This window comes from Aquarana catesbeiana, linkage group LG03, assembly GCF_042186555.1.
Source record: "Aquarana catesbeiana isolate 2022-GZ linkage group LG03, ASM4218655v1, whole genome shotgun sequence".
Lineage (NCBI taxonomy): Eukaryota > Metazoa > Chordata > Amphibia > Anura > Ranidae > Aquarana > Aquarana catesbeiana.
The window spans coordinates 210,494,984-210,507,891 of NC_133326.1; the positions used below are offsets into that span (position 1 = coordinate 210,494,984).

At 41.0% G+C, this 12,908-nt stretch overlaps 1 protein-coding gene across 2 annotated transcripts in view; it reads right to left on the reverse strand.

The window, feature by feature from the left end:
• IL17REL (interleukin 17 receptor E like) overlaps positions 1-12,908 on the reverse strand; it is a 190,558-nt gene that overhangs the window by 84,792 nt on the left and 92,858 nt on the right. For both annotated transcript variants that reach the window (XM_073619733.1, XM_073619732.1), the window contains exon 10: positions 10,118-10,281. In XM_073619733.1, the coding sequence (XP_073475834.1) occupies positions 10,118-10,281 (164 nt within the window). The remainder of the gene's footprint in view (positions 1-10,117; positions 10,282-12,908) is intronic.

The window sequence follows — 12,908 nt, forward strand, 5'->3', positions numbered from 1 at the left end:
CTGACCAGAGCACTTTTACAATTTGGCACTGCATCGCTTTAACTGCTAATTGCGCGGTCATGCAATGCTGTACCCAAACAAAATTTGTGTCCTTTTCTTCCCACAAATAGAGCTTTCTTTTGATGGTATTTGATCACCTCTGTGGTTTTAATTTTTTGCGCTATAAACGGAAAAATAACGAAAATTTTGAAAAAAAATTATATTTTCTACTTTTTGTTATAAAAAAAATCCAATAAACTCAATTTTAGTAATACATTTAGGCCAAAATGTATTCGGCCACATGTCTTTGGTAAAAAAAAATGTCAATAAGCATATATTTATTGGTTTGCGCAAAAGTTATAGCGTCTACAAGCTAGGGTACATTTTCTGGAATTTACACAGCTTTTAGTTTACGACTGCCTATGTCATTTCTTGAGGTGCTAAAATGGCAGGGCAGTACAAAACCCCCCAAATTACCCCATTTTGGAAAGTAGACACCCCAAGGAAATTGCTGAGAGGCATGTTGAGCCCATTGAATATTAATTTTTTTTGTCCCAAGTGATTGAATAATGACAAAAAAAAAAAAAAATTACAAAAAGTTGTCACTAAATGATATATTGCTCACACAGGCCATGGGCATATGTGGAATTGCACCCCAAAATACATTCAGCTGCTTCTCCTGAGTACGGGGATACCACATGTGTGGGACTTTTTGGGAGCCTAGCTATCACAGTTTTGAAGGCCATAAAATGCCCAGATGGCACAACCCCCCCCCCAAATGACCCCATTTTGGAAAGTAGACACCCCAAGCTATTTGCTGAGAGGCATGTTGAGTCCATGGAATATTTTATATTTTGACACAAGTTGTGGGAAAGTGAAAACATTTTATTTTTTTTTTTTGCACAAAGTTGTCACTAAATGATATATTGCTCACACAGGCCATGGGCATATGTGGAATTGCACCCCAAAATATTAAGCTGCTTCTCCTGAGTATGGGGATACCACATGTGTGGGACTTTTTGGGAGCCTAGCCACGTATGGGGCCACGTATGGGGCCCCGAAAACCAATCACCGCCTTCAGGATTTCTAAGGGTGTAAATTTTTTATTTCACTCTTCACTGCCTATCACAGTTTCAGAGGCCATGGAATGCCCAGGTGGTACAACCCCCCCCCCCAAATGACCACATTTTGGAAAGTAGACACCCCAAGCTATTTGCTGAGAGGCATGGTGAGTATTTTGCAGCTCTCATTTGTTTTTGAAAATGAAGAAAGACAAGAAAAAACATTTTTTTTTTCTTTTTTCAATTTTCAAAACTTTGTGACAAAAAGTGAGGTCTGCAAAATACTCACTATACCTCTCAGCAAATAGCTTGGGGTGTCTACTTTCCAAAATAGGGTCATTTGGGGGGGGGGTTTGTGCCACCTGGGCATTCCATGGCCTCCGAAACTGTGATAGGCAGTGAAGATTGAAATCAAAAATTTACGCCCTTAGAAAGCCTGAAGGCGGTGCTTGGTTTTCGGGGTCCCGTACGCGGCTAGGCTCCCAAAAAGTCTCACACATGTGGATTCCCCGTACTCAGGAGAAGCAACAGAATGTATTTTGGGATGTAATTTCACATATTCCCATGGCATGTTTGAGCAATATATCATTTAGTGACAACTTTGTGCAAAAAACAAAAAACAAAAATTTGTCTCTTTCCCGCAACTTGTGTCACAATATAAAATATTCCATGGACTCGACATGCCTCTCAGCAAATAGCTCGGGGTGTCTACTTTCCAAAATGGGGTCATTTGGGGGGGTTTTGAACTGTCCTGGCATTTTATGCACAACATTTAGAAGCTTATGTCACACATCACCCACTCTTCTAACCACTTGAAGACAAAGCCCTTTCTGACACTTTTTGTTTACATGAAAAAATTATTTTTTTTTTGCAAGAAAATTACTTTGAACCCCCAAACATTATATATTTTTTTAAAGCAAATGCCCTACAGATTAAAATGGTGGGTGTTTCATTTTTTTTCACACAGTATTTGCGCAGCGATTTTTCAAATGCATTTTTTGGGGAAAAAAACACACTTTTTTAAATCTTAATGCACTAAAACACACTATATTGCCCAAATGTTTAATGAAATAAAAAAGATGATCTTAGGCCGAGTACATGGATACCAAACATGACAAGCTTTAAAATTGCGCACAAACGTGCAGTGGCAACAAAATAAATACATTTTTAAAAGCCTTTACAGGTTACCACTTTAGATTTACAGAGGAGGTCTACTACTAAAATTATTGCCCTCGATCTGACCTTCGCGGTGATACCTCACATGCATGGTGCAATTGCTGTTTACATTTGACGCCAGACTTGCGTTTGCCTTAGCGCGAGAGCAGAGGGGGACAGGGGTGCTTTTTTTTTTTTTTCTTTATTATTTTTTTGCTTTTTTATCTTATTTTTAAACTGTTCCTTTCATTTTTTTTTTTTGTTAATCATTTTTATTGTTATCTCAGGGAATGTAAATATCCCCTATGATAGCAATAGGTAGTGACAGGTACTCTTTTTTGAAAAAAATGGGGTCTATTAGACCCTAGATCTCTCCTCTGCCCTCAAAGCATCTGACCACACCAAGATCGGTGTGATAAAATGCTTTCCCAATTTCCCAATGGCGCTGTTTACATCCGGCGAAATCTAAGTCATGAAATGTTCGTAGCTTCCGGTTCCTTAGGCCATAGAGATGTTTGGAGCCACTCTGGTCTCTGATCAGCTTTATGGTCAGCTGGCTGAATAACCGGCTGCATTCTCAGGTTCCCTGTTGAGACAGGAGAGCCAGAGAAAAACACGGAAGACGGTGGGGGTGGGGGGGTATTCCCTCCCACTGCTTGTAAAAGCAGTCTAGAGGCTAATTAGCTGCTAGGATTGCTTTTACATGAAAGCCGACTGCTGGCTGAAAAGAATGATACCAAGATGATACCTAAACCTGCAGGCATCATTCTGGTATAACCACTCAAAGTCGTGAATGGCGTACCTGAAGACAAAAAAATGGTTGACAATAAAACACAGTAAACGGTAAAGTATAAAAAATTGCATACCTGAAAAGCAAACATGATAAAACATAATAACAATAAAACATTGCAGAATAGAATACAGTAAAAAAGAGCAGAGAGAGAATAGAGAGAGAGAGAGAGAGAACAATAAAACGACAACTATTTTTTTTATTTGATATATATATTTTTTTTTTTACACTTTTTTTTGTAACTAACTTTTATAACTGTAATCGGTTCCAGGTTCGGGTCTCTCAAAATGCGATGGCATTTTGGGAGACCCTGTGAAAGTGTGCCTAGTCTGTGCAATGCTGTACCCTACGCTAATACTCAATTAGTGAATGGTAGCGTTCAAAACATTCACCAATGCAAAGACCAGGATTGTCAGGACAGGAGGGACAATAATAGCGGGTGTCACGCCTATATCTGCGCTTGCTGCAGACACGACATCTTTTTTGAGGGGGTTCGTTGGGTAGGGGTACTCTGGAGGACATAAAGAAAATGTCTCTCATGCAGCTGACTGCATTTGGTTGGGGATGTGAATGGGGGAAGTACGGGCGCTGCAGAAGTGGTGGGTTCCCAATTAGGATTGGCGAATGCAGCAGGAAGGGCACTATGGGCACGACAGGCCTGTTTGTCTTCTTCTTGGTGGCAGCGGGACACTACTTGTGCTTGCCACCTCACCAGCTTGAACTGCACTTATGGGACTCGCCACGTCACCAAGTGTTACTGCAGTGCTGGTTTGACTACGACCGGGGTGTACTAGGCCGCTGGTGCTTGCCAGTTCACCAAAATGCTACCAAAAAAACTGTTAGCGATCGCAGGGATCGGGCCCAACTCTGCGAACGCTGCAGTTATGTGTTTAGTGTTTTGTAAGTGACAGTGATCGCTCGATACTGCACTTGGGTGGGCTGGGCCAGGCGGAGGGGCAAAACGCAGGTGCTAGCAGGTATCTGGGCTGATCCCGCTAACACTGCATTTTTGGGAACCCTAAACTGCTGGGGACGCTAGTATAGATCTGATCGGATCAGATATTGATCCGTTCAGATACTATACCACTAAGGGAGGTGTACGGTGCGTGCTTGGGTGTTAGCGCTACTGGCACTAACCTGACGCTGCCTGGGGCTGGTGCTTGCCAGTTCACCAAAATGCCACCAAAAAAACTGTTAGCGATCGCAGGGATCAGGCCTGACTCTGCGAACGCTGCAGTTATGTGTTTAGTGTTTTGTAAGTGACAGTAATCGATCAATACTGCACTTGGGTGGGCTGGGCTGGGCCGGGCGGAGGGACAAAACGCAGGTGCTCGCAGGTATCTGGGCTGATCCCGCTAACACTGCGTTTTTGGGAACCCTAAACTGCTGGGGACGCTAGCATAGATCTGATCGGATCAGATATTGATCCATTCAGATACTATACCACTAAGGGAGGCGTATGCTGTGTGCGTGGGTTTTAGCGGTCCTGGCACTAACCTGACGCTGCCTGGGGCAACGCATATCACCGCCGGGCGATCAGGGGGCTAAACCTTTATTAGGTAGTAAACGGCGGGTGCCCTGACACTATAAAAAATAAACGAACTAACCAGCGTCACCCGTAACAGTTATACGGTGATCACTGGTGAAAGGGTTAACTAGGGGGCAATCAAGGGGTTAAAACATTTATTAGGTAGTATATGGGGGTCCCTGACGCTATAAAACGCTGACGTCGAACCTAAATATTTACCTCCCTAACTAGCGTCACCAGTGACACTAATACAGCGATCAGAAAAATGATCACTTAGCGTCACTGGCGACGGGGGGTGATCAAGGGGTTAAAACTTTATTAGGGGGGGTTAGGGGGGTATCCTAGACCTAAAGGGGGCTAACACTAACTGCCCTACCACACTAACTGTCACAAACTGACACCAATGCAGTAATCAGAAAAAATAAAACTGCTTGGTGTCAGTGTGACAGGGGGGAGGGGTGATTGGGGGTGATCGGGTGGGGATCAGGGGTGTATTGTATGCCTGGCATGTTCTACTGTGTGTGTGTTGTGCACTCACATTGCAGTCTTCTCTCCTCGGCACCGGAACGGAAAATGCCGAGCCGAGGAGAGATGACATCATTTCTTCTGCCTCTGTGTACTATACAGAGGCAGGGGAATGATCCGATTTGCTGGGAGCGATCGCGAGGGGGGGGGGCCATGAATGGATGGCCTCCCCCTCATCTCTAAACGCTCCCAGTCAGAAGCCGACTGCCTCGGGCACCGGGGGGGGGGGGTCCGAACGCGTACAGGTACGTGATTCTGCCTGCCCGTGCCATTCTGCTGATGTATATCAGCGTGAGGCAACTGGTTAAACGTGAACATAAAATTCTCGCTCACAAATTAGAATCTGACTTTAACATTGCCTTCACAACCTTCCAAGCTAACCCCACTCCAACCGCAAAAATACATTTAGAAAAGGCCCACCTGGAATATAATTTATTCCTTATGGAATCCGCTGACAAATCCCTGCGCAGATCAAGACACGCTTTCTATATAAAATCTAACAAACCAAACACCTTTCTGGGACATGCACTGAAGTCCATAGACAAACAAATCAAACCTATTCGACTCAAACTAGCAAATTATATTTACACTAGAAATCCTCTTAAAATTGTCCACAAATTCCGTACACACTTAGCCTCCTTATACTCAGCATCAAAAGAATTTAACCATACTGAAGCTGACACCTTCTTTTCTCGATTAAACCTTCCTGTATTAACAGACGTCCAAAGAAGCCTACTTGAAGAACCCATCACAACAGATGATGTTTCTAAAACAATTAAAGAGCTAAAATTGAACAAAAGGCCCGGCCCAGATGGCTACTCAGCCTTATATTACAGAACATTCTCGGAGACCCTCTCTCCTATCCTAGCAGCTGCATTTAATACAATACTAGATGGATATTCCTTCAGACAAGAATCGTTAACGTCAATTATCTGCATGATCCCTAAGCCTCCCTCCGATAATACATCTTTCACAAATTATTGCCCCATTTCCCTTCTGAATCAAGATATTAAAATTCTAGCAAAAATGTTAGCAATTCGCCTTAAGAAAATCATCAGCAACCTGATACATCGTGATCAAGTAGGTTTTATGCCTACATGGCAAGCAAGTGACAACGTGCGCTGGGCAGTCCTTTTGGCACATATAGCCAAAACCCGCCGCATTCCTTCCTGCTTCCTCTCTCTCGATGTCAGAAAGGCCTTTAATTCTGTGTCTTGGCCTTATTTACAACTCTCCAGAAATGGTGTTTTGGCCCCCACTTCACTAATTGGATAGCAGCATTCTACGATAAACCTCAAGCCTACATAAAGTACGCAGGTCATAAATCCGAATCTTTCAACATAGGAAAAGGCACACGTCAGGGCTGCCCACTTTCCCCCTTATTATTTTGCCCTTTTAATAGAACCACTTGCTCAATTTATTAGATTGGATCCGACAATAACCAGAATAGAACTAGGCGGCTATCAACATAAACTCTGCTTATTCACAGATGATATTTTATTATTTCTATCACCCCTCAAGTTTTAGGCCCTAATCTCTTCCCCATCCTTAATAAATTTGCCAGTATCTCCGGACTAATAATTAATCCAAAGAAATGTTTAGCATTGAATATATCCCTCTTTAACACAGAACTTAATTCAGCAAAAATAGCACTCCCCTTCATTTGGGCTGAGAAATCAATCCCATATTTAGGGATTCACCTTACTGCCTCTATCTCAGACCTATATTCCGCTAATTACCCTTCAACCCTGAAATGTATCAAACTCTAATGAAGCATTGGTACCATCTCCCACTATCCTGGCTAGGTAAAATAAATGCTATAAAAATGACGATCCTACCCAAACTATTATGTTTAGAGTCCTACTGATCCCAGTCCCAACCCACTACACACGACTTGTACAGAAAAGAGCAACAACATTCATATGGGGCTCCTCCAAACCGCGAATACCATTACACACACTATATCTCCCTAAAAATTCAGGAGGCCTCGGCGTACCCAATTTTGTTACGTACTACAGAGCAGCACACATTGATAGTTTATCCAAATATCATGCCACACAGGAAACTCCTTTGTGGGTAATGATAGAAGCAAGTGAATGTGATCCTTTATCGGTTTCTAACTTATTATGGCTTCATCCTAAAGACCGCCCAGGCTTAAGCAACCCTAAAACCAAACACTTTCTATCTAACCCTTTGGGATAGGTTTAAATGTAAACATCACTTACAATCTCCACACAACCCTCTTCTCTCCTTCCTTAAAAATCCTGCTTTCTACCCTGCATGGATTTACCCCTTGTCATTCAAGGTATGGTCATCCTTGAACGTACTGAGATTGTACAAATTCATCACCTCTTCATCCTTTATCTCCTTCCAACACTCTGCGAGACTCTAGGACTACCTCAATCAGAGGTGTTCTGGTATCGCCAAATTAAAAAAATGTTCACACTCAATACAAATACTGATATACCCCTGAACCAGTTCACTAGTTTTGAATCCATATGCAAGAATGACTCGCATGCTAAAGGGCTAATTTCTTCCCTCTTTTCCAAACTTCTAGTTAAATCCGACACAGATAAACCAACTTACACTCAGAAATGGGAGGAGGATCTGGGACACACCCTGGATATTACAGACTGGTCAAAAATCTGGTCGACAACTAAATCATCCTCCCCTAACATTATAGCGGTTGAAACCAACTATAAAGTGTTGACCTGCCGGTACCTTGTACCATCTAGAATAGCTAAATACATACCTACCTACTCTGCTCTATGTTTGCACGGTTGTTCAAATTTGGGTACACACATGCATATATGGTGGTCCTGCCCAATAGCCTTCTGGAAAGAAATCTTTACATTCGCCTCCAAAATGTTTGTAGTACCCATGCAACCTGACACTACCATCGCACTACTCAACCTAAAAACCGGATTGTCTGACACACGCCCAATTCAAGCTTTTTATCCAACTCCTCACAGCAGAAAAACAAACATTGGTAAAAGCTTGGAAGACCCCTTGATTGGCAGTAGCTGAGACGAAACACAGAATGAACAATACCATGATTCACACTAAAATGGTGGCTATTGAACGTAATCAAATTCCCAAATTCCATAAAACATGGCATCCTTGGATTAAACATTACTTACCGTCATCCTTTAATGACTCTGTCCTAATGCCATGGTAGCTAATTTCTATTTGATCATACTATGCCTCGCAGTGGCTCTTGGATCAATCTTGTGGACCCCCCTCTGCTCTTTACTTACCTTATCTCTATCCTTTCTTTTAATCTCTTTTAGGATTTTGAAGCTCTCCCTTTTACAGAATATAGCCTTCTTCCTCGGAGTGACATTATTAACTCTTGTTGGTTCAGACAAATATCTAATTTCAGAAAGTATTTTCACATAATTTGCTTACAATACATCATATTCTATATAATTATCTATCATATGTTTTGTACTCATACCAACTTATGTAATAATGAGCTTCATTGCCTTTGTCATTATATGTTCCATAACGTATCTGTTATGTCTATTTTATTGTACTAAATCAAATCTTTTTGACAAGGAAAAAGAGTTCCGCCACTAGGCTGCCCGTGACTGCCATACCCTATAAAACTTTTTAGGGCAATTCCGAACAATATAAGTCAACTTGTACAATGGAAGAACAGCATTAATAGAATTTTCCCATGAGACCACGGAGGAAGGAGAATGGGCATTCCATTTAAGTATGATTTCTTTCTTGGCATAACATAACAAATATGAGATTAAGAGTTTTGTACATCTAGGTCTTTGTTCATCATCTGAAATACCCAACAATGCCAAAGTGGGGGAAATCGAGAGGGTCTTCTGCAGATGGAAATTAATCATACAAACAAAATCGAGCCACCCCTGGACAGCTCCAAAACATTTGGAACTACGTGACAGTACCCATCAAACAACGGGGGCAATCCGGAGATTTCTGAGGGTAAATTCTATGTAACCTCTGGGGGGTATAGTACACTCTTTGTAAGAATTTGGTCTGAATGAACCTGTCTCTGGAGGAAATCATCAGTCTCGTGCTGTCCTCAAAACAGTCCTCTCTATTGAAGGTCAGGCAGATCTGCTCTCTTCGCCTCTCATAGTCTATCCATCCTAGGAGAGTCTACACTCAATAGGGCCAGGTGGAGTGAGGATAAAGGTTTTGACAAGGACTCCGGGGTGAGAAGTTCCTCAATAGGATCCATGGCTAATATTGGAGGGTCAGAAAATTGGGCCCTAGCCGCAGTTGCAGGTAGCGCCGAGGTAGTCTGAATTTTTGTCGAATCTCAGGAAAGGAGAGCAGGGAACCCGCAGAAAGTATATCTCGCAGGGTTTTCACACCATAATGGGCCCAGGAATTAATTTTTATTCAAATTATAGTATTTACATTATAATGATGCTGAGTATTAATAATTAACAGAAAAATAAATGTATTTGTTGTGCTGTGTTTGACCTGGGATTTATTCAGGAGTCAAGATCTGTCTGCCCCTCACTATTCCTGTGTGGGGGTGCACATGTAAGTCTTTGAAGCTTCCAATTCCACAACGGGGGTTAGTACAAATGCTTTGTTAGCAGAATAACTTTATGGTATCAGATACAATAAGTTCATAGCCTCCAAATATGATTGCATCATGTGGTCATGTCACCTTGTGTACAGAGTAATTCTCCATACCCCACAACATTTACAGAATTCAACAAACATTACACTCAGGACTTTTGTATGCTGTACTGATGTAAAAGTTTTGGCATTTCTTTCAAACAACTTCCCAAAATGACAACATGCTTATAACTAAGACCATTGTAGACATCTTTTGCACAGAGAGGCAGATCGCTTATCAATGAAGATAAAGGATCTAATAATTATCTGTTCTCCAAATAAACCCTAAAGCCTGGTACAAACTATTAGTTTTTTTTTCTTGTTCAACCCCTAAGCCTTTTACAGTTACTCCTTCCTCTAACTCCAGTAGACAGGAAAGGCAATATCATGTTACAGAGGTCTAAAAACCCTGTCAGTATTGATAAGTAAAGGACGTATTTCGTTTTTTTGGTCACTGATATATTTGCTTACTTGGTTATGAGCAGCACTTAATGAGTCTGGAATGTTCACACATTTCTGTTTGTCATCTGTCATCCAACACAGATGGACCTTGGCATTCACAGGGCAGAGTGGCACCCAGGCTAATACTTGTTTCATAGGATTATATGCAATATTGTCCCAAAGAGTGGAAATATCTGTGAAAAAATTAAAACAGTTGTTTATGTAGTATATAGCACTTTACTTGGTACTTGAAATAAGTCATTGGTAAATTAAGACATAATTTAGTGTTCAAGATTTGACATTTTGAGAATAAGTGTAATATAAAAAGACTTGTTTTAAAATATTGAAAAACCTGTATAATCAATACTGTCTAGAAGAAAGAAGATATCAAGCCTACCAAAGCCACTAGTTGTTCCAACAGTATTTGTTTATTTTCCATTGGCCAATGATTTATGATGATCCAGTGTCTTTAAGGTACTTTTCAGAAAACTAAGCTTGACATGGGATTAAACTTATGGGTGCCAGTATTTTTATGAGCATTTCCAATATAATTTTTCTTTCATGTTATCCCAGATGTTTCATCCCCATAGGAAAATATTATTTTGCGTCAATGATTAAAGCCAGCCTAATAGACAAGCCAAGATTTGAATAGTGAAGTCTAGATAGAAACATATGCAGTCTGTAGAGATTCCTGCACCATCAGGGTATTTAGGTATTGGAACAGTAGTTGCAATTAAACAAAAGAAAAAACACATTTATTGTAACACTGGAACTACATTGAACATAAAAATATACGGCTTTGTAATAAAACCTAGCTACCAAATTTTTCACCCTGCACTGTTTAACATTTTAACACTAATCAAAACCTGATAAAATCTGTACTTAGGCCATAACATTTCTTCTCACTTCTTAGCTTAGTTTTTTCTGTTCAAAATTAACCTGCCTAGATTAGAGCCTAGTATTCTCCCCATACCTATCAGCTATGGACTGAAGAGCAGAGAAGCAGATTGACTCAACTGCTAGCAGAGCAGGTTTTGGATTATTTGTTCATTTGTTATTTGAAGGTGGTGATGCCAGAAGACATATTCTTTATATTAGTATTTCATTTTTGATTTTTTTTATTGCATAAGTTTGCCTCATTTTAGTTCCTCATGAAACCCAATGCAAACCAATAGAAGAAAAAAATTGTACACATTATAACCAAAACCCAAAATAAAAAATTAGGTTGCCATCGCACTCCACCTTCTACTACAAATCCTACATTCTACTAAAAATCCTACATCAATTCACATACATTTCAAATAATCATTTAATTATGCCCCTTTCCACATATACTAATCTCTTTCGCCATTACTAAGAATTAATGAATAATTAACCACTTCCAGCCCACGGACGTCATATGACGTCCTGGGTTTTGAGCGGGTATATCTGAATGATGCCTGTAGTTACAGACATCATTCAGATATTGCCGGTTTCAGCCGGCGAATCTCTACACCATAGGAATGATCATAGCGGCCGTTCTGCCGCTTGATCGTTCCTATGGGAGGCGAGAGGGGACATCCCCCCTCCCGCCGCCCTCCGGTGCTTGCTCCGACTCACCGTTACGATCGGTGAGGCGGAGAGTGGATCCGCCGGCGCCGGATGTAGATCATAGAGATTTCCGGCAGATCAGATGGTCCCCGGAGTCTCTATGATTGTCGGAGGCCGGGCGCGATGTTATGACGTCACGCCCGGCCTCTCCATTCAAAAAAGCGGCGCCGCTTCGGCTGGGAAGCGGCGATCGTTTTATTTTTTTTTTTATTTCAGGCTTCCCAGCCTAGTGGTGAGATATGGGGTCTTATTGACCCCATATCTCACTATTAAGAGCATCTGACATGTCATATTGCTATTACAAGGGATGTTTACATTCCTTGTAATAGGAATAAAAGTGATCAATTTTTCATTTTTTTCAAAAAAGTGTCAAAATAAAAAAAATAAAATATAATTAACAATAAAAAAAAAAAAATTTTTAAAGCGCAGCTGTCCCCGTGTGCTCGCACGCAGAAGCGAACGCATACGTAAGTCCCGCCCACATATGAAAACGGTGTTCAAACCATACATGCGAGGTATCGCCGCGAACGTTGGAGCGAGAGCAATAATTTTGGCCCTAGACCTCCTCCGTAACTCAAAACATGTAACCAGTAAAAAAATTTCAAGCGTCGCCTATGGGGATTTTTAAGTACCGAACATTGGCGCCATTCCACGAGCGTGTGCAATTTTGAAGCGTGACATGTTAGGTATCTATTTACTCGGCGTAATTTCATCTTTCACAAAATGCAAAAACATTGGGCTAACTTTACTGTTTTGTTTTTTTTTTAAACACAAAGAAAGCGTTCGAAAAATTCCTGTGCAAATACTGTGTGAGATAAAAAGTTGCAACAACCGCCATTGTATTCTCTAGGGTCTTTGCTAAAAAAAAACATATATAATGTTTGGGGGTTCTATGTAATTTTCTAGCAAAAAAATGATGATTTTTACATGTAGGAGAGAAATGTCAGAATTGGCCCGGTATTGAAGTGGTTAATCAATGAATTAATTAATACTTCTGAGGGGTTCCTCTATGTTCATACATTCCTTTCTCATATAGAAGTATTTGATTAGCAGCTTTAAAGCCATTAAGCACTCAGGGTAGGTATAGGTTGCATCAATCTAAGCACAATTTGTTTACGTGCAATAAATAGCGCTTCTTGTAAAAAGGTCTTCAGATATCCAGGCCAAGTCCGATTCCCAACCAACCCAAGTAAACATACCTCTGGGGTTAATGAAATAGGGCCTTTCAATA